Source organism: Takifugu flavidus, chromosome 1 (genome assembly GCF_003711565.1).
Source record: "Takifugu flavidus isolate HTHZ2018 chromosome 1, ASM371156v2, whole genome shotgun sequence".
Classification (NCBI taxonomy): Eukaryota; Metazoa; Chordata; class Actinopteri; order Tetraodontiformes; family Tetraodontidae; genus Takifugu; species Takifugu flavidus.
The window spans coordinates 16,805,346-16,833,084 of record NC_079520.1 but is presented as its reverse complement, the minus strand read 5'-3'; the positions used below and the strand labels follow the sequence as shown (position 1 = coordinate 16,833,084).

General features: G+C 43.8%; 2 protein-coding genes across 3 annotated transcripts; one reads left to right on the top strand and one right to left on the bottom strand.

Moving 5' to 3' along the window:
* Window positions 1–349: 349 nt before the first annotated feature.
* Window positions 350–4,458, bottom strand: LOC130528659 (heparan sulfate glucosamine 3-O-sulfotransferase 2-like). Its single transcript, XM_057038283.1, has 2 exons — window positions 3,669–4,458; window positions 350–1,634 (listed from the first exon to the last, which is right to left on the bottom strand). The coding sequence occupies exons 1-2, from the start codon at window positions 4,169–4,171 to the stop codon at window positions 1,016–1,018; spliced, it is 1,122 nt and encodes a 373-aa protein (XP_056894263.1). The 5' UTR covers window positions 4,172–4,458; the 3' UTR covers window positions 350–1,015.
* lrrc4bb (leucine rich repeat containing 4Bb) lies at window positions 3,333–21,525 on the top strand. Of its 2 annotated transcripts, none has more exons than XM_057038272.1 (3): window positions 3,333–3,482; window positions 15,196–15,809; window positions 16,181–21,525. In XM_057038272.1, the coding sequence occupies exons 2-3, from the start codon at window positions 15,567–15,569 to the stop codon at window positions 18,173–18,175; spliced, it is 2,238 nt and encodes a 745-aa protein (XP_056894252.1). In that variant the 5' UTR covers window positions 3,333–3,482; window positions 15,196–15,566; the 3' UTR covers window positions 18,176–21,525. The 2 variants fall into 2 exon arrangements, with proteins under 2 accessions (XP_056894252.1, XP_056894244.1); XM_057038264.1 differs by lacking the exon at window positions 3,333–3,482 and adding an exon at window positions 11,511–12,050.
* The last annotated feature ends 6,214 nt before the right edge of the window (window positions 21,526–27,739 follow it).

Sequence of the window (27,739 nt, the reverse complement as noted above, 5' to 3'; positions counted from 1 at the left end):
GACGGTTAACATCACTAACATCTAGATACAGAAGCTCCCCATCAGGAAGGCCTGAGGAAACACCTCACAGAGGCTGGCAATGTGGTGACGGTTGCTGTGAAAACACTCGTTAGCAACAATTTAATGCTACCGAAAGAAAAAATTAAAACCCTTAATTAAATAGGTTTTTAATCTGTGCATCAGATAGAAGATAGATAGATAGATAGATAGATAGATAGATAGATAGATAGATAGATAGATAGATAGATAGATAGATAGATAGATAGATAGATAGATAGATAGATCTAATGTGACTGATGTCACATTGTTGTGAGAATGTAATTAAGAAAGTTAAAGTCTCAGACAGAACTCTTCTTTTCCAACATGCGTTTGTGCTTGGAGTTTATTCCATGTTGACAGACAGGTGTTGTTGTGGTTTTGATGACTTTGTTTCCAACCAAAATGGTAATTTATTCGGTGATCCGCGCGTACGGCTCGCATACCAACCCCACAGCAGGAGAAAGTTGATGGCTCTGCAGAGAAACTGATGAGGCGGACGTTTAGCGGCTCACACTTGTGTTATTACTTTACATTTCAGATTTGGCACCGCAGCGCTGCAGCTTAATTCTGCTCTCCCTCAAGACTTCACTGACATTTTCCAAGGTCTTGCTTTCAAGCCCTGCCTTGATTAGGGAAGCAGGTTTTAAGAAGAACTAATCCCCTTCCCTGGAAATTTTCTAATAAACCAGTCAGCAAACGGGGGATCCAGTCAGCAACACCCAGCAACTGAACTTGTGTGGATGTGGAGATGAAATAGTGGCTAAATCTAGCAACAAACAGGGTGCTGACGCTCGCCGATGAGCGTCGCAAGTGCAATAGCGACGGCATCCAGGATGCTTCTCTGTTCATTACTGTCTCATCAAAGAGGAGCGCTGCTTTTGCCGTTTCACTCTAATGTTATTTGGAGACTGTCTGACACCAACTGCGTTTGCTCTTAGCTTAACTGTCTTCAAACAGGCAGACTGGGGCAAAACTTCTACTCCCACTTAAAATCGTGACCCACCGTTTCATAAAACCTGACATTAAAAGGTCTGTAGAAGTCTCTCAGTTGCTCGATAGCGTCTCTGTCTATCTGCACGTGAGTTCTGCCCTTGGATTTGCCGAGACAACGTGGTGAACCGCTGCTTTCCGGCTTCTTCAGGCAAGGAAAGCCTTTGGTGCGGTTGAAATAGAAGTGCTTGTCCGTGACGATACGCTTTAAACCCAGGAAGTCCTGCACCCGTGCCAGCTCCCCTGCCGGGTCTGTGATAAGGCGCTCCCCACTCACAAAGTGGATCTGAGCCAGGGGGAAGTATCGGAGCCAGTTTTCCAGGTGTAGAACGTAGAGTCCAATCCGAATGGCATTCCAGGATGTGTCCACGATTCCCAGGCTCTGGTTTCTGAAGGCCAGCTCCTGGAAACTAGGCAGGTCGGGGGTTTTGGATAAAGTCTGAGTATAGTCAGATATTGCACGGGTGACAGGGTCCCGAACCACCACGATCAGCTTGGTGTCACGGGACATAGCGGAAATCCGGTGTGGCGTGTCCTTTGTTACAAAGTAGCTTGGTGTCTTCTCCATCGTGATTTGGCTTTCAAGAGTCCTCGGCATCAGCGCTCTGAATGGAAGATGGAAACATTGGGGAAAAAATTAAAAACGAAAACTTTTCTTTTATTTTGCCACCACTTTAAACTGCTGCCAGGACGAAATGAAAGACTAACATTCAAACACAGAGGACAAGGCGTCCTTACATTCACTCCAAAGAAAAAAGTGGGTATTAGATGTCTATTCAGGGCAGAATGAGTTTCCCACCAGCCGGACCCTGAGCTCCAGTTCGCCAGCAGGCCCGGTTTCTCAGTGTGACTGGTTGTGGGTGTGCAGACGCAAAGACACAGACGGCGTGATGGTACAGGAGACCCGTCTCAGACAGCTCTCCTGCCTGGCTCAACGGTAATAAATCAAACAGGAGCCACGCAGGACACTGCTGACTTCCCCGAACTAGGTCAGCGTGAGGGAATACTGTTCACATGCACAAGTGGGAAGTAGAGTTTCAGAAGGTTTGAAAACTACCGATAAAGAAGACTTTGGATGACCCGGATCAGTCGGATGATCGTGCTTCCTTTGCTTTGATTTAGCACGTTCTCGTTCTATTGTAACACACTGTATTTTCATCATAAATAAGAGATTGTTTATGTTCCTTTTCTCATAAAGTGACTTAAATGGCAAGCTGCAGCAGCTGCATCCATAAAAGGAAACAGTTTGTTAACCTGTGGTTCTTCTGAGCTCATGTCCTGCCACTGGTCTCCATACCGTAGCAGAACTTCTGACCTTTTGAGTCTGATTTGAACCGTCGGATGACAGGTAGAATCACACCATGCGTACTTGACAAAGCTGATCTAGATCAGCATTAAAGCGTGTGACGTGCCTGTTCAGACACGGGGCGTGCACACCCGTATCACACATATGTGGTAAAAACAGGAGTAAGAGAGCGTCAACAGTTTAGCGACAGTTTGCCAGTGTGAACACAGGGGAGGTTTCCTGCAAATCACCTGTTTTGAAATCAGTCATCAAAAGTCAACAGCTGCCCTTTCGTCCGCGCTGCTGACAGCTGACAATCACACTGCACTAATGGGCGAGGGTTCACACCTAGATCAAATCTCCAAGACGCATCTCGGAGATAAAAGAGCTGCAGCCGCCAACCCTCCCGGGGAATGCCAATTAGGGGAGATATTTTCAGGGCGTAACTATTGATGAAATATCTCTGATCGCCTTCCCTCTTGTTGCTGCGTGACAGCTAATCGTTAGCGGGGATTGTATTTGGGATTGGTTTGTTTGCGTGCGCCATATTTCTGCAAACATTCACACACTGGAATTTAAAGCAACGTTGCACGTGTGGAATAGAGAAACGGTCTTAAGCTGGAGGATCTGAGAGTTTAAATCTTTACCTGAACGTTCCGTTTACATTTTTGTTATATCCAAATGCTGCTCAGAGGCCCTGCAGTTTACACTGTTGACCTCAAGAAACTGGAATTTGTGAGGAAAAGGAGACTACAGAGTAAACAGGACCAAAACTCTTTCCCAACAAGAATGCAGAATGAGCTGTGAGTCCAGGGAAAACAAGCACAGCTTGTTTCCAGGCTGGAAAACATCTGGGCTGGTGTTTGACATTGAGCGCATGATTTAATGTGGTTTTAATTTTCAAATCAAACTGGCCCTTATCAGGGCTCAGCTGTTTTCAGATTCATTCGACATTAGAAATACTTTCAACGCCTGAGTGGGTGAATACTCGGCAGGAAGAGGATATAAAGACGCCTCTGGAAAGAAGGGAGGAAGCAGCTCCTCGGGACGCCACCGCCATCGAGCCTTCTACCAAACTTTGGTGCCTGCAGGCTGCAGCCAAATGATGACCTTTAATAATCTGCCTGTGTTGGGGCAAAGGACGACGGCACAGGAGTTCACATACAACGTAAGAAATTTGATCACACTCTTTAAACTGTCACTGCAATTAATAACGGATTAGTCCAGTATAACTTCAGCGCCATTTTAGCCAAACCAAACGCACCCATCGTGCTTCGCGTCGGCGTCTAGTTAGAAATGAAGGCGTGATTGTGGGGTTGTTTTTTGTTTTTTTGAAAGCCATATACGTTCTCACCTGTACCACTCCAGTCCTCTGTCATAGTTCCTGTCGAAGAAGTGCGTCTCAGTACCAGCAGCTCGCACATCTGGGTGGATTCTTATGAACTCCAGCACAGCTCTGGTTCCGCCCTTCTTTACGCCGACTATAATGGCATTTGGCAACTTTTTATTCCCGAACTTTAAATTGCTCATGGGAGGACTGGGTGTGTCGTTCCTGGCCACCTGAACACCTGAGGGGGGACTTTGGGCGCCTTTCAGCCGAGCTTCCTCACCGGTGGTCGGTCTCACGTCCGACGGAGAGACGCAAGACAGAGATTTCCGAATGCGCATTTTGGCTCCTTGCGTCGGGACGCGCTGGCAGCTGAGCGTCACATCAACTGATCTCTGGATGATGGTGTCGGCAGGAAAAAGTAGACAGTAGCACACATAAGACAGGAACAGCGAGAAGACGCAAACGGATGTTCTGGTGAGCCGATGAGAGATAGGAAGAAGTCGACTGAAGAGGAGCGCGCATGCCATCTCTCCACGGACAGAGCATGTTTTCTTGGTTGTTGTTGTTGGCTGTTCTGTTTGTCTCTATGGCGACCCTTGTCATTTCACAATCAGGGCTTCCATCACTTCGAGCCCCTCTTACACCTCTCTGAAGAACTCCCGCGTGTCATCGGTGCGCGCAGTTGCTGAAGCAGCGGAGGACGCGCGCTCTCTGACAGCTCCGCTGCTCAACGACGGAAAAAGACCTCAACACTGTGACGTCAGAGCCTCTTTGCATTGTAAAAAAGAATTCATCCCTCTCCTCTCACTGGTCTGACTTTACACTCCCTCCCCTTTAACCGTTAAACATTTATGGGCTTAGTCGAGACTCAAATTAGTTAAAGTCTAAATTCTAAACACGGTTTAAATGTCACCAGCACGCCAAATCCATATTGAAACACTCAACACACACCATGGTAACTCCCACTGAAAGCCACCCGGGCAGAGGAAGCTGTTTTCTGTAGGTGTGTTTAACACTTTTAACGCAGGTTGCACTCAACTTTAGCACCAGCTGTTCAGCAACCAGCTTTACATCAGTTCTGTCAGGTGTAAGGAAATGGTTAACGGTGGCCACTGCTGGTCAACATCTTCCGTTTTCGTGTGAGTGCATAGAGATGACAAAAAAAAGAAACTGTGACACACAGTTCATAGCTCTGGACATCGACCCTGACTTAGTAAACCAGATTTCTCAATCAGTATTCTACTGGACAGTAATTCAGTCAGGACTGGAAGACCTAAAAGAATTTAAAGATCTGGAATGAGGGAGCTTTTGGAGCCTTAGAGTGTCCACAGGTGACACTTTTGTTGCTGTATTATGTGTTTCGAGAGCAGCTCATAATCATGACCTCTGTTCTCCTTCGGCCACAAACCCGTCTCTTTCTCCAACCTCCTGCTCCACATCTCGGCCGTCTGAGCGTCTGGGTGGTGGCCTGAGCAAAGTTGGTCATTGCTTTCATTTTACTGACGACCAGCACAAGTGCAGACGAGGCTGAGGAGTGAAGGAGAGGTGATGTGCTGGGAGGAGCCGAGGTGTCACGTTGGTGCTCCCGAGGGGTATCTGCGCCCAATCTCAGAGGCCTCTGATTAAAGAATGATTTATAGGGGCCGGTCAGAGAGGCCTGCTCAGCAATCTGTCTCGTGAATGAGATTTTTCTTTTCCTTGGGAAGAGGGCGGGTAAATCAAAACTGGGTTGAGAGAAGCCCTGCAAAGCTTAGAGACAGTGTCCAGTGATTAAATGTTCTAATGGCCTGTGCTGAGTGTGCAGCTTGTTTGGCTCACTTGTATTTTTTTAATATATATAGGATGCTGATGCACAGAGTCCGTTCAGACCTCAGCTCAACACATCCCACCATATGGACTAGACGTTAATTATTGTGGAAATTTTAAAAAGACAAATGGCTCAAAGAAGTGAAGTAAACTATTTCCAGATGCATTTTTTTTGTATATCTATTGCTGCTCTATCATTTCCACAATTACATCCCATCAGCTGCACTTCTCGTTCTTCAAGAGTCAGAAAGATTAAGAAACGTAAACGAGAGTCTGACCAGACAGAATCTGACAAATTCTCACCCGATTCACTCATAACTTTATTTATACAGCTGGTGATAAGAGTTCTGTTGTGATATTTAACTGCCATAAATATTATTTATGTTGTCATTTTATGAGTATAGAATATTTTATTTAACATTGTTTGTTTTTATGAATATTTAATTTCTTTATTTAACACATCATACAAGAGGAAATAATTTTCTGTTCTTTGTTGAGTGACGGACCTTTTAATGTGGTACTCCACTTCACGAACTTATTTTGAGGTAACACTGCAAAAAAAGTTGCACAAGACATGTTTTTCTTTGCTCATGGGGGGCTCATTCCCTCAGGGGTGCAGCCAGCGAGGTAGTCTGTTTTTCTTATGTTGTGTTGTGTACGTGTTGTATATATGTGAAACCTGTTTAATTGTGCGTTGTGCTCAACAGTTCGACGGTGGTGATGGTGTTTACGATGATGACGTGGCAATAAATCATCTGTATCAGAAGAACTGTGGTCAGAGAAGCACGGACCATAGTTCTCCTGATACAGATGGACCACAGCTCATCTGGAGTGATAGATATGTTTGGTGTCAGCATAGGTCACTTTATTTTCGCTCAGATTTAGTAAAAGAAAATAAATACGCACAGTCAAAGAGCTCTTTTGTCCTGTAAATGGTTAAATGATGCTGAATCCTGGACAGGTTTGGGTCACAGTATCCCGGATTGATGGAATCATTATCCCAACCTTTTTCTGTTTAAGCACCAATGTTAGAATAAGGATTAAGCACAAAAAGCACAACACATTTATATTTACATGTGGTTTTTGTGAGTTTGGTACATATTTTCTTACTATTATGAAGACGTTTAAGAAAACGATAAGATTCTGACACCTAGGGGTCAGGTTGGAGTATTGCACACCTACTGAAATTGATGGATTCAAATTGATGAATTGATGAAAAGAATTTATTTAGTAAAAAACGCCCAAATGTAACATAACAAATCACATGTTAGAAAAGTAATCCTATAAACCCCTTTAAAATGTACAAAATGCAGTCAGAGTGATTATAGCTGGACAGATCTAAAAGGCATCTGGTTTATTTCAGCGTTTTGCTTATATTGTTTAGCTTCTGCTTTAGCTCAGCTAAAACAGCTACAACTGTTATTGGTACGTGATTATTTCAAATTCCTGTTAGACCACTTGTGAAGACAGTGCATTGCTTTAAAATAAAATAATCTTTGATTGGCTTGAAGTCTGATTGAACAGCCAACTTTAAATGTAAATGCTGCTCTTATGTTAAATAAAAAAATATCTGAAGATTAAAATGCTTAAACATAAAAAAGCTCACTAAAAGAGGAGGGAAACAAATGATCATCATCCTGTGGAGGTGAAGAGCAGTTTTTCCCCAAATTCCATAAATGCTTTGAACCACAACGTGGTGTGGTGGAACAGTGTCGCATGTGAGGCTGCTCTTTATGGTAAACCAGTAAACCAACGGGCATGTTGGCACTTATTGTGACAGCTTGCACAACCCAGAGAAAAGCAGTGTGATCCCCACACCCTGGGTGATGTGCCTTGCTCCCACTTAAGCCTCTCTCCCCCCCTCCATAATGGTGCCCAATCCACTCCCCTGCAGGAGCAGCGGTGCTGTTACTCATCTCTTACGTCCTCTGTTGCTGCTGTTATTTATGACTAACAGTGTCCTGTGCCTTTGTGATGGATGCAGATGCTGCTGTCAGTGTGTAAGAAAATGTAGAAAAGCACTAATGACTAAATGTCCTGGGCCATGTTTATGACTCCGCGAGGCCGGACCTGTGGATGCATCAAGGCTGGAAGCTGATGTCAGCACGCTAAAGTGCCTGCAGCGCTCGGGTGTCTGCGGTGGCGCTGGGCCGCCTTCGGCTCGTGCTGCAGCTGCTGTAGTACCTGCTGCTACTGTGCGGCTGGGGGTGCTCTAATGATGCAGCTATGTGTGGAGAAATAGTTGCTGATTCATCAGATGGGCTCGCTGTTTGGCTCTTGTCCTCGTATTGTGAGTTGTTTACTGAAATGAGTGACACGTTCTCTCTAATTGACTCTTTTAGCCTAATGGGCCCGGAATAATGGTTTGATAACACCTGTGCATCTAGACATGTTCACGTTGACGTCTGTTTTTGGCTTCTTAAATCTGCCAATAAAAATGTCATCTGTAAAACATTCCCTATTCAAAAGTGAAATTTAGTAAATTATTAAACATGTTTTTGTTGCATATCCTGGTGGAGCTTAGTGGCAGTTTGTACATGAAGCCTCTCTAAAGGGAGATAACCCAACATGTTCTCCTAAGGCCCATTTTGAGTTTTATAGTTCTTTCCATCATTGGGTTTTATTGAAAACAACTGCTCACATCTCCCAAATTTAACAGATATTAAATATTAGATATCACAAATATTATCCTGTGCTCTGCTGGCACAGCACAGTTCCCACATTTCCCTTTAGGAATATGGAGCAGGGTTGCTCTGGTGACTTGTGACAAGCCTTTGCACTGCTCTTATCTGATATTTAAATAACAGAAGTAAAACATCACAAGCATTTAAAATGAATAGCGTATTAAGTGATTTTGGGGCGGTGGTAGCTTTAGGGGACTGGGCTGTACTGGGGAGAGGCTTCTTCATTCTTCAGTCCTAAAGAAGCCAAGACTTTTTATTCCACTAGATGGAGGTAAAACATAACATTGAAGACAGTCTCCTATCACTGTCATTACTGACAAACTGGTCAAATAAAGAAATAAAATACAGGAATACACAGTGATGGTAAAGAAAAAGGCATTCTTATTTTTTAAATTGAGCTCACCTCATGTGATTTTTTTATATGAAGTAACCACATGGTAGTCAATGTAAAGGCTGAGGTTAAATCCTGACTTTTATAATAATTAAATGTAAGTTTATTGAATTTACATCTAAATGTAACGTGCATTTCCCTATTACAGAACATGACACATTTAGTAAATCATTTTATTTTCTCCAGCTCTCTCTGACTCAAAAACTGCAATACATCCTTCTTCTTGCACTGTGCCTATATCTGCATACAAAGAACACACACCAGCAGACTAACAAATACACACTCAGACATGCCCTCACACATAACACAGCATGTACAAACCAAAAGTGAGTTCTCATAGACAGGAAATGATGTCAGTTCTTGTCTCCAAGGAGATGGAGGCAGTTGCTAAGATACTGTGACACTAGGATTTTTCCCTCTTTTTTTCTCTCCCTTTCTGCCTCTGTAACACACACATGCACAGCCGTGCATGCACACACACACACACACACACACACACACATGCACAGCCGTGCATGCACACACACACGGGCTCACACATACGGATGTCACCATGAATAACTTGAAACTATCCCCTGTATCTCTCTTATTCTGGTGCACAGATGGCAGCGAACACCAGTCCAACTTTCTCCCTTTTCAGTTTTGAAAGTTCTGCGTCCAAAGTTAAAACCACAAACACTTAATGCACAGACCTGATTGGATGCCGGGGGCCATTAAAAGATGACTGGTGCTTCTCAGCCAAGATCCAACTTCAGTGCTACTGTTACAAAACCCATCCGCATCTTTAATCTTTGCTTTGAACTCAATTACCCAACCACCCACTTCCACACTGGCAAAAAAAAAAACGAAAGGAAAAAAATGCAAGTGATGCAAGTGATGGATGTGTATCAGCACCCCCTTCCAAAGCTTCTTTGCAGTGTGAGCGACACTGGTGCTATCAGCATGCCACATATGTCTTGGCAATAGCATGTTGCTGCCAAATCCTCATCGCCCTCCCCTTCTCCTCCCCTGTGGCTGCTAACACAGCATTAAGAGTTTATATAGGAAATACCATGCACTCGTCTCCTGCATCGCAGGATTAGTCCTTGCTGCCGTATTTCTTCTCCCCTCTTTACTGATGACACAAGCAATACAACGATGAGTGTTTGTTCATTTACTGTGCACCAATGCATGTCCGTCTCTCTCCCTGCAGACCCTTCACCCACACACATCATAGTCACATAAGGGGGAGGAGGGGGGATATCAGATTCAATGTGCAATGACACTGTGAGGACACGGATAGAGGGGGAAGGAACGAGAGCAGAACCACAGGGTGGGCTTGGCACGGGTAACGTGGAATCATTTTAAATGGTGTGGGGGTTGGATGGCCCAAAAAAGGAAGATGCGCGGATGGAGGCGACGATGAGTAGGGGGCAGGATGTGGGCTAAGATTTCAGCATGAATGATGGGGAATGAGGGAAGAGGGGGAAAGGAGGGAAAGGGAGGAATATCCTCTGCACTGCTGTGTGACTGGAAATTTAATGGAGGGGTCGAGATAGAGGGAGGAAGAGAGGGAAGGAGCGAGAGGTAGAAGGGGGGAGAGTGAGAGAGGCAACGGAGAGGAGGGGGAGGGGAGAGGATGAGAAAGAGGCAAAAGGCACAGAGACCTCATTGCTGTGCAGCTTCCAGCAAAAGCCAGTGAACAATGCTCACTACGGCATTCACGGGATGGGGAGGAAGGGGAGGAGAGGAAGAGGCCAAGTGAATGTATCTCGGGGGGTCTTTCTGAAGCATAACTGGCCTTCTCTGTCCTTTGACCTTTAGTGTGGACGGAGACAGAGCAAAGATGCACTCTCATTTATCTTTCCTCCATCTTTAGTTGTGGATGCAAAGAAGTGCTCGCTGCCCTGTGGGGGGGTGGTGACGACGGTGACGATGGTGATGATGGTGATAATGATGATGGGGATTGAGGCATCTTACACATGTGGATGTACACCTGACAAAGATCAATACAGGGGAGGTTACTTACCCACAGCTAAAGTGGCCACGTCTGAACTGGCTCCTTTATGAGCTAATAACTCGCTGGCCTTCTCTTTGCTTCCCGGATGAGAAAATGCAGCACTCAGCTACAAGTCAAAATTCAAGTGCAGAGACTGAAGCGCATTTACGGGATTAAACCGCTTCACAGATCTGGAGTTTATAATTGTGCTGCAGCGAGTGCATTGTCTGATGCTGCAATGCAACTGAGCAGTGGCGGATTCCTTATGGAGCTATAAATCACCACTTCTGCTTTAAGGAGAGAAGAAGAAAAAAATACATGCAAAGCCTGCAGAAAACAGACCTCATTAGTTTGCTAGATTTAATCTTAGCGTGACCATTACTAAAATGGCCGCGCTACCGCCGCACATTTATTATACAGACATTAGTAGGCCTACGAAACTCTGTGACGCAGAAACGTTTCTTATTGTTGATGTAGTGGACACTTAGATGGTGTCTACTGGTGATGAGAATTGCTGAATAAAATGTGTAAAATCATAGAACACGTGTGATGTTGAATGGATGCATGTAAAGACTCAAGGTATATATTTGAGTAACAAGTAAAAATCTTTAAACTTGACATTGGTGTTGTTCAACAAGCTTTAGTGGTTATTGATCTGTGCTTAAACTTTGGCACCAGTAGCTCTGGTTACAGCACTTCTAAAAACACATTTCCACTTTTGCAACGTTTCCTGGGGAGAACAGGGAAGCGCGCAGAGACTTTCCACCGTGTTCTTTCCTTCTTTACAAAAAAAAACCCCAAAAGAAACAGAAAGCGTGCGTGCACGGCAGGTCAAGTCTTATCCGCGCTCCTCTTAGTCAGTGTTACGTTAAATGAGTCATATTTAATAAATGCAACTCGGTGGCAGATTTGTGTGCACGCATAACGCAAATATTCCCATGACGCGCAGCCTGCAGCCTGCAGCCTGAACTAAACAAATATGTGGGAATACAACCCGCGACGATCACGCGTAGCTGCAGAGATTAAACCCAGAAGAGCGCAGGTACGTGCATAATTGGTCCTCCACCTCGCCTGTCTTAGTGGGATTCACACTTGCACATACGAATTGTGCGTAAAGAGCCGCCTATGCTGGACGCAAAATGCTCTGCCCACCGGGCGCCGTCGCGTTTGCCTGCTGCGTCTCTCTCCCAGAATGATACGGCGCATGGATGTACTCGTCCCAGACCTCGATCCTAAATGTGATAAAACCAACGTCGTTCTCTCCGACGACCCCCTAATCTGATCTCAGTTTATTCGCCCCCCAGAGTGTGAGTGGATTGTGTTCATCTTTTAACCTGCCATCACGGCAGCACCCCGCGTTGCGTTGGCGCTGCGGAATAGCCGACAAGAACAAGAGCCAGCTCACAGCCGCGGAAACAAGCGAATCAATTTAGAGAAGAGAGGATAGGAGAGGTAGACGCTTGGGTTGGAGAACTGAGGACAGGCAGAAAAGACGACGGGAGAGAAAACATCGACCTTACGCCACAGCCGCCGACCGAGGCATTAAGGTACGTGGATATCAGGTAGAAGAGGCTGAAATGGCCGGCGTAATTATTGCATATGTTCTCTCATCTCATGAAGGCTGAGATCAGCCACCGGATCGGGAGGATTGGGCTGGGAATCGAGCAAAGGTTAAACGCATATCCGTTGATTTACGCAAAATATTCAAAAGTGGGATAGAACAGAGCTGTGACAGACTAAAACACCTCGATCCATGTCAGCCTGTGCGTTTCGCCTGTCTCCCGAAAGGACCAAATACAATAACGTCGGGCTTATGGGTTATTTGTGGGTGCAGTGGTGTTGTCATTAGCCAGACGAGAGAATGGATGCAAGCCATTTTGTAATGCAGCATGTGCAGAATTAGGCCTATTCAGAATTTCAATTGCGTTCCCGAGAAGGTGCGCCGTAGTGAGCGCAGCTGCATAGATGAATAAGGCCATTCTGTTCGATTGTAGGAGATATTATCCTCGAGGCTATATGATGACTAGGGGTGTAGGACAACTGGTCTGTTCATGGCACCCCTCATAAACAGTTAATTTAATGGCCATATATAAGTGGTGTCAATTAAAGGTTGTGAAAAGAGTTGGTATGGAACCGCAATTATCTCACTGGTTAAGATCTGCTGGTTACGACAGTGCTGAAATGTGTCCCATCCTACCCCTATTCCCACGTCCTGAATCAATCAAGTGTTGTCATAGCTACAGGAGATTATGCTGGCCCTGCTGCACCTGTGTTGCTTTGTGTTCCTCCCAGACCATCAGCCTACATGAGAAGCAACCGGGCCCAGTGTTTGTTAGAAAAGCCAGTTTCTGTTGCTTCACCAACCTAAATGGCTCTGTTGTGGGGAGGGTTGCTTGGATACAATCAGGCGCTTACCATGATGTGATTGGTTTGTAGCAATTGGTAAGCAGCTTGCAGCTAATTTGTCTTTTCACAACTGAGCCGCTTTCTCCAGCTTGATCGAATAATCGATATCTACATGGCTCCAATCTGCTCTTGACATGGAAAAACGGTTAAGATCAAGACGGAAAAATACCTTGGTTCAACTGTTGAGGGAGAAAAATAAATTAAATACCGTCATGAAAAAAACATCTTAATTGAGGATCAAGAGTGTCAGATGAGCAAATTAGAGGAGAATGCGGTCACTGAAGATGTTGAGGAGAGGTCAAAGCGAGAAACATCTCGCTCGCAGTTTTAAGGTCTCATCCTTATTATAATCTCAGCCCGTGTGACTTTCACATAGATTCATTTAGTGACGCCTGCATTAAAAGGTGGTTTAATAAGGAAATGCACCAAAGTGGTTAGTGTTTCCAGAAATGCTAATACGTTTTATAATTGGACCAATACCACACTCGATTGTAGTATAAAAATAAATGAATACTTGGATTCTGATTTCATGTCTGCGGAGATCAAATAGACTGTCTGAAGAATAGAAGTAGAATAAACTACGCAATGACGGTCTAGAATTCTTCCAGAAACATTTTATTAATCCCTGACAAGCAAATTGTTCTCAAAATGCTGCTGTGATCTGTAGCATAACCAAGTGAGCGTTAGCGTGGACTTTAACTGCAGGGCCACCTTTGTGCATCATCTGCAATTCTGGGACAGGTTTAGTTAACTCGGGCTAATTATTGGAAGGCGTAATTAATTCCTGGATGAGAACGAGATTCTTTGAAGGAGAGACAGTGTAAGAAACAAAAAAACGCTGCTGCAGCTGTCGACCCTCATGCGAGAACATTTAGCTTCAGCATTAGCAGTGATACATTAGCATTTTTGCTATCAAATGCAGATCGATGTGTTGTTATTTCCTTGTTGCAGTCACTGTTGGGACAGTCAGATGTGTGAATCTCTCCATCGCCCTTTCTCTCTCTGCCTGTGTGTCTTTTAGATTCTGTGGGATGTGCAAAGAATCAGAAAAAGTCTATTTTTAGCATGCACTCCCTTATGAGCTTTCTTAATAGCTGCTGTAGGTGTTTAAGACAGCTTTGACCTCGTCGTCAAATATTGAAAGCCAAGATTTGTCTGGGCGCTGTCCTCAGTCTTCTCTACACGAGGCAAACATATTTTCATACACCTACGTGGAGCTTCATTGGTTGCAAGTTTGCATAAAGGTGTGTTTCTGTTGACTGAACAAAGAACAGAGAAAGAACTCACAGCCACGTTTTCTCTTAATTGTGATCCGCGAATGTTGATCAAGCTCATCTAAACTCTAATATGGGTTGGAGCAGTGGACAGTAAAAAAAAAAACACAAGATGGTGAGTGAGCAGGTTGCCACAGCAACTGTGTTTCTAGGAGCGCATGCATCGTCGCTGCATTGAAGAGGAGATGCTGAGGACTGAAATGAAAACATGATTATTTGAGAGGAAATAAATTTGTAAAATACAAGTGCCTCTGCTATAAAGAGCCAATACGGCCGGTGGCACAATGGCGGTACTATATACATCACAGTATCATTTTTATATGTTTTGAATAGACAAAACAACTCGTGACTGCCTGGTCATAGTGTTGAGCATCAGGTGCCTGAAGAAACAATGAACACTTTCTTTTTAAGTGAAATCATTGTTGGACATGGAGTCCAAACTTCTCTAAATTTAGTGACTCTGTTGATGCTCGCAGCCACTTCTGTGTGTGGATTGTTACACTTTGAGGAAACACAAACGCATGTACTGTATGACAAACTCTGGTATTGCATTTTTGGTTTGTGTTTTTTTTTCCTCCCCTCTGGTCATCTCATCTTTGAGTGACTCACATTACTGTGTGGAGGTCATTTGTTCATTCTTCACTGTGCACTTGCAAAATCAAGCTGCCGTCTAATGTCTCGTCAAACTGTGGGTTACCAGGATGTGGAGTGTGCCTGCCCGTCTGAGCTTCCAGAGTTTTGTGGCCATTTCAGACCTTTACCCAGATGCCAAGTTCAAAGAAAATGGCAGCTGACTCACAAGTTAAATCTACAAAGCGACCTTTGAGAGTCAGCATTGGAGAAATCCTGAATTCTAGTCGTCATGCAATCGGGTGATGGGCTATTGGTAACATTCTGAGATTTAAATTTGGTTTTGATATAGATGCGTGTGTATCTGATAGCTTCTGGGCTTGCTTGACCTGCTTTCTCTTTTCTGTCTCCTACCCCCCCCCCCCCCCCATCCCCATCGCAGTGAGAAGCAACAGCCTCTTCGCACTCAACACTTCCAGGAGCAACCCACCCCCCAAAATAATTTTCTATTCCGACATTTGACATGGGAGCAAAAAACACAGGGGGCACCTAAAATTACACAGTGAAGAGGACAAGGTGTGTAATGGTGAAGAAAACATGAGCAGCGCGAGAAAAGGAAGCCGTGTATGCTAAAGAGGGCCCTCAAATAAACAAGAATAGGAAAAAAAAATCAATCAAGTTTTCTATTTCTAACGTGAACAGATTAGAAAAAGAATTTTCAAGATGAACGTCGATATCAGCACATAAATTTCCCTTGCTCGGAGGTGACTTATCCACATCACAGTCGTAGGGGTGGGTCATGACTCAGTTGCCATGCGTCTTGTCATGGTGACCGGCCCCTGCACCCCTTCCCCCCTCCTTTGGTTGGTCCAGGTTTTGTTGTGGTTCCACAGCCATGGGCCTCATCTGACAGAGGCAGCGCCCCCGTGCCCCTCCCTCTGTACATGCTCCAACCAGGCAAGCCGGGTCATCTGTACAAGGAAGAGCCTCGATCAGGTCCCGGACAGTATATCAGAGAACACCAGATACCTCAACCTACAGGAGAACACAATTCAGGTAATTATGTGATCAAAGTAAAAAATAAATCAAGTCATGTTTTTAAATTAAAATAAACAAGACAGTTTTTTTGTTATCACTTTCTAATACCCTAAATCACTGCTTTGCTTTCTTTCTTTTTTTTTGCAGTAAACTGCTCGACAAATTTACAGTTTTTCTAAGATTTAATGTGTCCATAACAGCATAAAACGTTACCTGTTTTTTGTTTTTTTTCCTGTGATTTTAACTAAATGTGTTTCTATTGAAAGAGCAAGTCATAGAATTGTTTCCAGTGACGCTACAGGATTCTATTTTTAAAAAGAAAATTCATGTTGACAAGTGTAATTCGGTTGTTGCTACAACATGCCTCCGACCTTTTGTTTCCACAACAGGTGATCAAGTCGGACTCGTTCAAGCACCTGCGGCATTTGGAAATCCTCCAGCTTTCCAAAAACCAAATCCGGCAAATTGAGGTGGGAGCATTCACCGGCCTTCCTAACCTCAACACGTTGGAGCTTTTTGACAACCGTCTCACGGTGGTGCCGTCTCAAGCCTTCGAGTACCTCAGCAAGCTAAGGGAACTATGGTTACGAAACAACCCCATCGAGACTCTGCCGGCTTTTGCCTTTCATCGCGTTCCCTCTTTACGTCGTCTCGATCTAGGGGAGCTCAGGAAGCTGGATTTCATCTCAGAGGCTGCCTTTGAAGGTCTGATCAACTTACGCTTCTTGAATCTTGGCATGTGCGGCTTGAAGGACATCCCGAACCTCACACCACTTGTGCGACTAGAGGAGTTGGAGTTGTCCGGGAACCAACTGGGGATAGTCAGGCCTGGGTCTTTCCAGGGCTTAGTTTCTCTCCGTAAACTGTGGCTAATGCACTCCAGAGTCTCAGTTATTGAACGCAATGCTTTTGATGACCTCAAAAACCTGGAGGAGCTCAACCTCTCCCACAACTCTCTCCATTCTTTGCCCCATGATCTCTTCACTCCTTTGCACCAGCTGGAGAGGGTTCATCTCAATCACAATCCCTGGGTATGCAACTGTGATGTTCTGTGGCTCAGCTGGTGGCTAAAAGAAACGGTTCCCAGCAACACCACGTGTTGTGCTCGCTGCCACGCGCCCCCTGGGCTCAAGGGAAAATACATAGGGGAGCTGGACCAGAGCCATTTTGTCTGCTACGCCCCTGTGATCGTTGAGCCACCCACTGACCTTAATGTCACCGAGGGCATGGCTGCTGAGCTCAAATGTCGCACTGGAACCTCAATGACCTCTGTGAATTGGTTCACTCCGAATGGCACTCTGATGACCCACGGATCGTACCGAGTCAGGATCTCAGTACTTCATGATGGAACGCTTAACTTCACAAATGTGACCATGCAAGACACAGGCCAGTACACTTGCATGGTAACCAACTCTGCCGGAAACACAACCGCATCTGCTGTGCTCAATGTGTCGGCTTCAGATCCCAGCAACAGCTACAGCTATTTCACTACGGTCACCGTGGAGACAGTGGAGACAGTCAGAGGTGATGAGGAAAATTCAGCAAGACAGTACGTGAACGAGACCTTCATAGATTTTCCGAATCCTACTGTCCAGAGAGGGGTGATAGATGGACAACCTGGCATCACTATATCACCGTCCCTCTCCTCCCTTTCATCACTGTCCCCAGGATCCAACCGCATCAATAACAATGCAGTGACCGTGTCCAACATAGATGTGACCAATATTCCAGGCCTCGACGACGTTATGAAAACCACAAAGATCATCATCGGTTGTTTTGTGGCTATAACCTTTATGGCGGCTGTCATGTTGGTGGTTTTCTATAAACTCCGGAAGCAGCACCAGCTACACAAACACCATGGGCCGGCCAGAGCCATCGAAATTGTCAATGTGGAAGATGAGATCGGAGCTGGGGCTGGGAGCGGGATCTCAGGGGGTTCTACGATGAAGTCCGGCACCGTTGGAGAAGGAACCCTAAGAATACATCATCCAGAAATGTCCTGCCTTCCCAATATTGGTCGCACAGATACTCTGAACCATTATTACAAGACCCATCATTTCAACAACAACGTAATGGGTCTCAGTATCGGCCCCGAAGGGATGGGACCAGGAGGGATCCTGAGTAACAAAAACCAGCAAGTCCAGGAAATCCCCATCTCTTGCACCTCGGTCCCGATCTCCACCTCTAATTTGCTTTCCTCATCAGGCAACGGCGTCAGCATCAACAGTTCTTTGTCCCCACCTCTTCCAATGTCTCTCCCCATGCCTACCATGGGACTACATGGATCCATCAAGGGTTTCATGGGCCAGAACCAGAATCCACAATTGGAGCCCCTTCTCTTCAAAGGAAACTCAAAGGAAAATGTCCAAGAGACCCAGATTTAAAAAAAAAAAAAAAAAAAAAAAGAGGAAAAAAAAGTGAGTGTAGAGAGAGGGATGGAAAGACGGAGAGAGAGAGAGAGAGAGAGAGAGAGCGAGACAGACAGAGAGGGGATTGATGTTGAGATTTTGAGCTGAACGATTAGACAATAGAGGTCATTGACGTTACACCAGGAGAGAGCCTAGACTGACATGGCAATACACAAACACATAGACCTGTCTCTGAGAGTGTACTGAGCCAAGGAATACCACAATGGTCCACTTGTGTTTGTAGTGATGGTCTTGGCCATGGAGATCAAGGAATGGACATTGCTACAATGTAAATCTGTGCCAAAGCAAATGTTTTTTGCAGTTTCTACAAGCTGTGTTCACATTTGAAAAAAAATAAAATAAAAAAAAATAGCCTTTCAGCGTTATCGGTCCCTGAACGTGCCGGCAAGTCGGAATGAAAGACACGCATAGCATTAACGGTGCTGAAGATCGGACTGAACGAAATCCAAGAGACGTTTCTCTACCACAGAGAAGAAAACAAGCCACACTCTCTCTCAAGTGACTCAATAGACTCCCTCAAGGTGACAATTATGTAGGCATAAATAGATGGACAATGCGGTACAGTGCAGTACAAACGACTGTGAAAAATCCACAAATTATATAAATATATTTTCATTTAAGTATGTATCATTGCATACTCCGATGCAAAGATATTTTCAGGCTTCTAAGCTGGTGTAGTTGGCTTTGTTTCTTGTGAATAATCAGGGGCGGTGTTATTGAAGGTTGGTTATATACATGTTTTAAGTTTGGCTACTTCTCAGAAACATAAGGGCTCAATTGCAACACTCATTGTGAATCTTTGAATTGGCTTTGTGACACGAGGTTCACTTCGGTTGTAGAACAGTAAATGCAGATCTGTGTTTGACAGACTATTTTTTGTTGCTTCAGTAATAATCACTACAGTATTTTGTGTTCTGAGAGTGTATTATGTATTTTGTAAAAGCCAGTGCTTTGGTATCTGAATTGACAATTCTATGCCAGCATCAAATACTAAGAGATATAAAAAAATACGGAGAGGTGATTCAAATAAGAGCTGTATTAGGGGTTAAAAAAAATCTGCTGGTTATGGCTTGTTAAGTGAATCAGATAAGTAGCCAGATATTTGTTTTTAGATTGGAATTTGATATGACCTCCATGCTCATGGTTACCATATTTGTGCCATAAGCTGATGCCATAAGCAGCAGCAGCGTTGAAGAGAGAAATAAACATCCGTGGAAGGATGATTGGAATGAATGAAAATGTACAGTATATTAATGATAATAATATGTTTGGTTGTATGACAATTGTAAGATCCACATTTTTACAGTGTAACTTTCATATGTTAAATGCCAATTACGCTCCTTACGTTTCAACTATGTATCTTTATTTTTGTTAGTTTGATATAATGTGTACAGTTGTCTAGCCATGTATCATTACGTGTGAAATAAATCAATCATATATTGGGCTGTGGCTGGTCAATATGGCAACCACAAAAGTAACGAGTGAGACGTATGTGTGCCTCTGTGCCCACTGAATGTATGGGCCGTGGTTAGCCATTAGTCATCCTGTTAATTATAGACTGCTCTATTAACATGTACAGACTCATCTATAGTCACTTTCCTATAGAGTTCTGCAGGGGGTGGTACATTGATTTTTAACAGAATTTCTTTTTTAACAAAAGCACTTATAGGCATTTCTCATAAGCATTTTACAGTCGTTTGGAAATTGTTTTAAGAGGAAAATTTTCAGGGAGGAACAAATTCTCTACAGAGTAAAAATCAGTATTTATCAGAATTTAAAATGTTTGTTGCAATTGAGCACAAACTGGATATTAAACCAGTCCTGGTGCCTCAGATGGACCTGAAATAGTTTCTGAACAAATAATATTAAGGTTCTGCAGCACTGTATGTTATTTTGTGTTGTTTTTGTTGTATATAATCGGGGGGAAAAAGGTGAACAGAGATGACAATTGTGACAAGGATATGAGTTATGATATCTGGCTAAAGCCACCTCTGCCATCAAAGAGGTCAATCTAAGGAAAAAATAATGTTTTATACCCCGGTGCATGCACCACATCTATAACACAAACCAAGTTAGCCATCTTTGAAAATGAGTCTAGTCATTTTGGCACAGCCGTGTGGCTGAGTGATCAGAGATCTCAGGTTGTTTACAGCCATTTATCAACCTGGTGAAAGGGTTTAGGACGCTGAACCGTATGCAGCTCCACAGAAGACCTAAATGTAGTTAAGAAGGTTCAAGTGAAGCCCCACAGAGACACAAGCAGACTATAAATGAAGGCTAAGGAGACAACATATTACCCCCTCCCTTGATGCATTACATTTGGTATTTTTTTTGGGGGGGGGGGGGGGGGGGACACTCATATGTTGTGAGCCACATTGTACTCCTGTGTGTTAACCAAGAAATGTTTCATCTCATGCTGTTGTGGCCAAATCTTATTGGGATCGTGACTCATCAGTACCTACGTGTTCCTTTGGCACCTCTGGGCATCCGTTATACACGCACAGTTATACCATCAACGTTTGAAGGAAATGCAGAGAGGCTTTTGTCACGTCTTAGTATAGTAGCTGCTGTCCAACATATACAGCTTATTGTGATTTAAAAGGAGGCTTGCTCATCAACAGTCATGTTAGCGAAGATGCAACACCGACGAGCACGACTTGAGTGTTAGCATTGGCGTACCGTAGCTGCATGTAAAGCCCAGATGGCTTGTCAGGGCCATCAAAAACAAAAGTCCTGACTTAAAGAAAGTGGGCATCTGCAACATTTTAGGAAATTAGTTGACCTTTTGGTTGTTGAAAGGCAAGCGGCTCTCAGCAGTCAGGGTCTCTGGCCAGGTTTTCAACACAGACAAACAGATCGAATGATGTTAAACTATAGAAAACCATCTCTTTTATACTAAAATGTAAGAAAAAGGGTCATTTTGTGTGGGTTTTTTTTTGTTTCTTACTGTTGTTTGTTGTATCGGTATGATATGAGTTTGGGCCTTTATGTGTTGTCATTAAATGTACTTTTTGGTTTTTTTTAATTGCATATTTATCCAGGTAAACAAGAGTTCTAGCATCCACGTGTGCTGTGCTTCAGTGACATACAGTAAATGAGAGGTGTGTTATTTCACTGCTACTTCTGTGCCGGCTGTAAGGAGCTCTGCTGCTTTTAGAATCCTTTCCCACGTTCATCCTTTGTTGTGATGTCATCTTGCTGAGCACCACAGCTAACTAACTGAAGAGATCACATTTAACTTTAACATGATAATGTTTCACATAAGCTACGTGAAATTTTATAAAGCAAAATGGAAAACCGTCTGACCAGTGGTTGTGTTCTGGATTTTTTAATTTTTCTTTTTTTCTTGCTGCTTCAACCTACAGTCGTGTTTGCAGATGTTCTGGTATCACAGCAAACATATAGTGTTAAAAAAGAACAGAGTCTCTCAAAATAATACCATAATGTTCTGGTGAAAGGCTCATAAATTTCCTGGAATAAATTTAACCATCTATGAGTCTTTCCTCATTTAAACCATCACAGCAGATTAATTGACTAACTGATTAAGAGAGTCGGCCCTAAGCGTAGTTCTATTAATCAAACAAATTCAACAGTATAATGTTTTGCAGTTACTAGAGCTTGCTGACTGCCTCAATAAATCAAATAGTCCGTCACATTACATTAGCTTAATTGTGCATTAACCCACACTGATTTTTATTAGACGCATATTTTATGAATTTGCAAATCTAATATCAATGAAAACAAATATGTTCTTTCCTTTATTGAATAATTCGACGTTTATGCGCTGACTGTGTTGTTTACATCTCCAGATGAAATAAACCAGCTCGGGTCTGAATGCGCGGACTTATTACCAGCTCTTCTCTGGAAGAAATTCATCAAGCTTCTTTTGTCTTCCGCTCCTCCGTTGTTTTCCTTGCACCCACATTGGATATTTTTAAACTTCCCTTGAACCCCCCCGAGCTCAGGTGAAACTATCTATCACAAATGGAAGTTGCCAAGTCAAGTCCGCCCCACGTTATGAAACGGCAGCCTCAGAGGACTCATGTAACATCAGCCATGAACCATCCCAGTGAACTGGAATTATTATGTGTTTGGATAAAGCGGGTGAGCTGCAGCTGTCTTGCGGGGCACCGTGTTAAGTAACATTCATGAATTTGATCGGCTTTTTCCGGTAGCTCTCGGCTTCACTGAGAGGTCTCGCATGTTCAAATCCCGTCCATCTAGTGTGGGCCAGACGTGGACTACATGTCTATTTTCTGTAACTCGCTGGTAGTTAAACTACGCTCGTATTTTGTGCTGTGCCAAGTATTCCAAAGCCTTTTTCGGTCACAGTCTTGTAGTTTGCACAATTTACAAACAATTTTGGCCAATAATATGAAATATGTTTTGCCATTTAAAAAAAAGACCCATACAATAATATTAAAATAACATTTATGGGCCTCAGTACAGCATATTTTTAGTGTTGGCAAAGATGTGTAAAAAAAAGAGCCGGATGTCTGATGAAACCTTTGAGTGACTGCTGTCGACAAGCGCTTCTAGTACCAGTGTCGGTCTTAGAGCCTCTCAAGTTCCTGTCATGGTTTAAACATTGTTGTTCCAGACACACTGATCCAGAACCCGTCCACTGTTTTGGATGTTCATCACATTTTTTGCTGACTGATTCACATTTCAGAGTTAGAAGTGGCTGTTTATAAAGGGTTTCCATATTCTCTCTGTATTACCCAACATGTCTACAGGGAATCAACTACATTTCTCCAGGGGTAGAAACGTAGTTTTTTGAAACTACTGCCAGCCTGAACGACATAGTTTTACAAGCTGTACAATGAGTGTTTTCGTCGCACATTAGATAAACAAACGTGCATTACTGGCACAAAGGGGACGACTTTTAAAACAAATGATTCTGTTTGAAACCTTTTCTGCATTCAGCAGCAGCAAACATGTTGTATAATGGGTGCATATGGGGGACTTCATCTTATGGAAAAGGGTAATGTGTGCGCACATATGTGTACGGGGGAGGGGAGGGTGAAAATGTGCAGAAAAATACATTAATATGCACCAAAGATGAAAGAGAAGTGCTCAAATGCAAATATGTTTCTGTCACTGAGGCGTGAGTATAATGTGATAGATCAGGGTTCTTTCGAATGAGGATGAGAGTTCCAAATGCCACTTACAGTCCTCGCAGCATAAAGAGCAAATATACATACCAAGCACATTTATCAGCATAGAGTAATTCCAGGGTCTAGATCATAGAACCTTCTTTTTCACATGTACAGGATTCTCGTTCCTGCTGCTTGGGCCCCCCTTTTCCCCCTGTGCCATCTCTTCAGATTCAATAACCTCCCAGGTGTGTGTGTGTGTGTTCCTCCAGGGATTCCTCAGTCCCCCCCTGTCCCACAGACAGACTGCAGAGTCTGCAGGGATCTGACACAACATAAACTCTCCCGTGAAGCGAAGGCAGCAGTGAAGCGACGCTCTGCAGGCACATTCTGAAGGGCATCTTTTTAGCACATTAAGTCGATTTGGGGAATCTGAGCTGCGCGCGCGTGTGTGTGTGTGTGTGTGTGAGAGAGAGAGAGAGAGAGTCCTGTGATGGAGTAGTGACCTGCACAGGAGCATTCTTGCCTCTCACCTGGTTCCAGCCAGCGGAGACTCCATCACTGTAAAGCTGCTTTGGAAATAGGGAGCAGACAACAAACTATGGAGGAATGTGCCAACTTTGTCTACATCTAAGAAAACCTGCACAAAAGCTGGGAGCTTTAAAGTTGCACCATAAATACTGTAGTTGCTGTGTGTTACACTGTAGAAGCAAGTTTCCTCCCACTAAAAGATATTGTACAGTGATATTAGTAGGGCGTTTGGTAGCGTTTCTGGAGTTTGAGCTCACGAATATATCAATATTTACTCTTTTAGTATGATGACGGCTTTACCAGTTGAGCTGCTGACCTGCGGGGGCCTTTTGGTGGTAGCTCCTTTAGCTCGCACAGCTGACCTCCACGGAGGAGGGATGGCAACTGGAAGGAGCCATGGTGGTGAACTGAATGAGCATTTAGACTGACCTACATTTAGAAATGGTCAACTTTAGGGAAAATGTAAAACATTTACAACATGATACAAAACACGATACTGTTTATTATGTGAGTTTTTTCTTCTAACTCACTTAGACGGTTTTACCACGGACTGTATTCGCAAATGCTGTAATTTATTTTGAGCAGCAACAAGATGGTGATGGCCCGAGGCTGTCTTCAAATCAAGGCGGAGAAATCTAATGTGTCACTCGGGCTCTGTCCAGTTCTCATGTGCAGTCTGTGGTCACTTCGCTGAAGAGAATCGGTGGGAATCTGGGGAATGCAAAAAATAAAATGAAATCAGACTCTGCAGCTCACGTAGATGTGGTGAAAGTGTAGATCCTGTGACCCATTTAGGGTTAGAAGGGTCACCAAACATGGGCAGGGATCTGTTACAGAAGCTTTTGTTGTGTGACAGTTCGAAGGAAAGTCGAGTCCCTTTGATTGAAACGCCTCTGTTTGTTCAAAGATTTCCAATTTTGATTGCTGGTACATGAAGCTAAATGAGGAACTGCTGCTCTCAAAGGTCTTTTTTATACTGTATGAGCACACTTTGCTTTTGTTTCAGTCTATATTTAGCCCCTCTCTCCCTTCTCCCAATTTCATTAAAAGACATGCGGTGGATCAGTTGGCTTGGGAATATTACTTTTTTCCTCAGCTAATTAATAATCCAGCAAAAGAAAAAAAGGGATACACAAAGAGACTATAGGGAGACCATGTTGGTAGGCTGGCTGTTTGCGTTTGGAGCCACACGCCAAACCCAAGACAGTTCACACTCCAACTGTTTCTACTTCTGCTAAATGGTGCTGAACTGGGAGAGTGTGATGAATTCTCTCATTTATGGATGTGGGTGATGGTGTGAGGCCATGTGTTTGACCTTTTTGAAAGTGACTCGCGGGCATGCTTCCCCGACAGGAAGGATTAGCCTACAGGTAAAGTTAAGTCACAATGTTGTCACAAAGGCGACAAATTTGAAGTGGAATTATCGCGATTTTATCACTGCCTGTAATTTGTTGTAATGGGTCACAGCCAAAAAAAACCCCTCTTTCTCTTGATGTTTACTCAGAATTACTGTTAAAAGAAAATGTCAACCCACAATGGATACTTTAATATGCTCTTCAATTATATTAAACGCCTGCAGGCTCTTGTCATGAATGCATCTCACCGACGCCTGTTACCATATAGACCAGCAATGAAAGATAAGACTTAACCTAATCCATTTTCCTCTGAATTGTTTCCGGTACTAGAACACTATGAATACGCACGTCACATGCAATTACCACAACATTGCGTGTTGCAAACGGCTCCCGAGTGAACACACTCCCACACAACAAACACACTTTAGCCACTGTGTTGATGTTAGATTATTACACTAACCGGAGTATTGATTTACCATAACTGCAGATAAGAGCGATGCGTTTACTTAGCATGGCTGATGCTCTCTATGGTTCTCTGAATTATGTGGTGACTCCTTCGATTGTCGGGTCATAATCACGTGCAACTCAACTAATCTGGCATGATTTTGTGGACTTTATGCAAATATTTAGTTACAGAGACGTCACTGTTTGTGTACTTTTGTCATTAACTTGGAGTCTTTGAAGTGAAACGTACCAATGAAGAATTACACCGATTACCTTAGATAACATTATTATTAAATTGAAGGATGCTCAAGCTTTTTTTGCCCCATTTTAAAGTTTTATTGCTAAGCTACACTGAATACCAACTGGATCCTGGATGCGTCTTCATTTTCTGTCCAGCCCTAATTGCGATTGATCTCCACTGCCTCTTGGTGAGAAAGCAAATAGGCATGTTTCCTAAATCATTAAACAAAAGCCAAAGTTAAAGCAGAGGTCCCTGCACACTCCCTCCTGTGCAGCGTTTTCGCTCGATCCGAGTCTGCAGAACCCTCTGCTCTCATTTTGAATTCATTATGCTTTTCAACACCTCAGCAAAATCCTCACCGTGTAAAGCAGTGACCTCTTTACATCACAAATCCATTTTAAATTAAAGGGGGTGAAAAAAAAATCAAGCCTCTTTACAATTGTTTTATATTTCACAAGTGAATTCAGCCAATAACAGCAACACATTTTTAGTCACGCGGGAGCCGTTCCCTGTGGGGGGGAAACCCCTCCAGAAAAACATGTGCTATCACAGCTTCCCCTCATGCTCCTCCTAGAACTGTTCACCGGACGGTGACCAGGAAAAGGGAAAGCACGGTCAACATGCAAACAGCGTATGACAGCGGGCGCACTAATCTTCCTTTCCTCATGTCTCCGTCCTCTCATCATGTGCATTCCCCTTTTGTCCCAAAGAAGGACATTTTGGTCCCTTGGGGAATGACATTATCGATGTCAAGAGATGAGTTATTGATTGAGTGGAGAGGACAAGTGAGACGGTTTACATGCAGCCTGTCAGACCAAACCATGTGAGCAGCGAAACCTAAACTAGAGAAAACTCTTCCCAGCCTGTCCGAATAGTCCTGTGAAAGTTTCTTTTTTTTTTTTAACCACGTTATCCAGACCAGCCAGAGGAAAGAGAAGGATGGACGATCATCGCCTCTGCAGGCCACTGCAAATCTGCACATGGCGGAAAATTGATGCAACACTGCTTTGTTGCACGGCCTTGCGCTATATATACAGAGATAATGAGAGTGAGTTCCACCCTGATTGAACGGGATGATGACATCAATATGAAATAGCTTTGGTCTTTCCGTGGCTTCTCCGTGCATTTGACAGACGGTTTGTCTTGTCTAGTGGGTCATTTGACCTATATATATATATATATATATATATATATATATATATATATATATATATATATACAGTATATGCTCATTGGAGGATCATGGAGGATATGATTCAATCCATCCAAAGCACACCACAGTTCAGCCCACCATGTCTGCTCTCTTTCCTTTAATCTTCGGATGATGCTGAGGAAATGACTGGAATCAGATCCGAGCTCCGCAGTGTCGTCAATGTCATGGAGGGAGAAAAAATAAAACAAAAGAGAAGCGATGCTGAGTGGAGACACGTCTTGTGTAGCACTTTTTTGGAAAGGAAGATGGCCACAGAAACGCAGAGGGGACATGTGTTTTGTGCTGGCAATTGTGCAAGTGGGGACATGACTTGTAAGTTTGCAGCCAGTGCGATCCACTCGACACTGGGACGCTCAGCCAATGATGCTACCATTAGCATTAGCGTTAGCAATGCTCACACATCCCGCCTCTCCGGCAACCCCCCCACCCCCTCCCCATTTCCCCACCCCAAACACCATGTCTCCATCTTCACTTCTTTCCTCCGCCTTCTGACTCTCTCTCCTGGTCTCGCTGCAGTGTTACTATAGCAACGGAGAAATGTGGGAATACCTCCGTCCTTCAGAATGCAGGAAAAGGCGGGGTGGTGGGGTGGGAGGGGGGTCTAGGATGGGAAACAGACTGAGGGTGAAGCAGTGGACA

What these genes read in the sequence shown, in the direction of transcription:
- LOC130528659 (XM_057038283.1), bottom strand. Translation starts at nt 4,171, where the DNA reads ATGGCATGCGCGCTCCTCTTCAGTCGACTTCTTCCTATCTCTCATCGG. An exon ending in AGAGGACTGGAGTGGTACAG is followed by an intron (nt 1,635 to 3,668) that starts GTGAGAACGTAT and finishes TCTTCCATTCAG; the next exon opens with AGCGCTGATGCCGAGGACTC.
- lrrc4bb (XM_057038272.1), top strand. Translation starts at nt 15,567, where the DNA reads ATGCGTCTTGTCATGGTGACCGGCCCCTGCACCCCTTCCCCCCTCCTT. An exon ending in TACAGGAGAACACAATTCAG is followed by an intron (nt 15,810 to 16,180) that starts GTAATTATGTGA and finishes TTTCCACAACAG; the next exon opens with GTGATCAAGTCGGACTCGTT.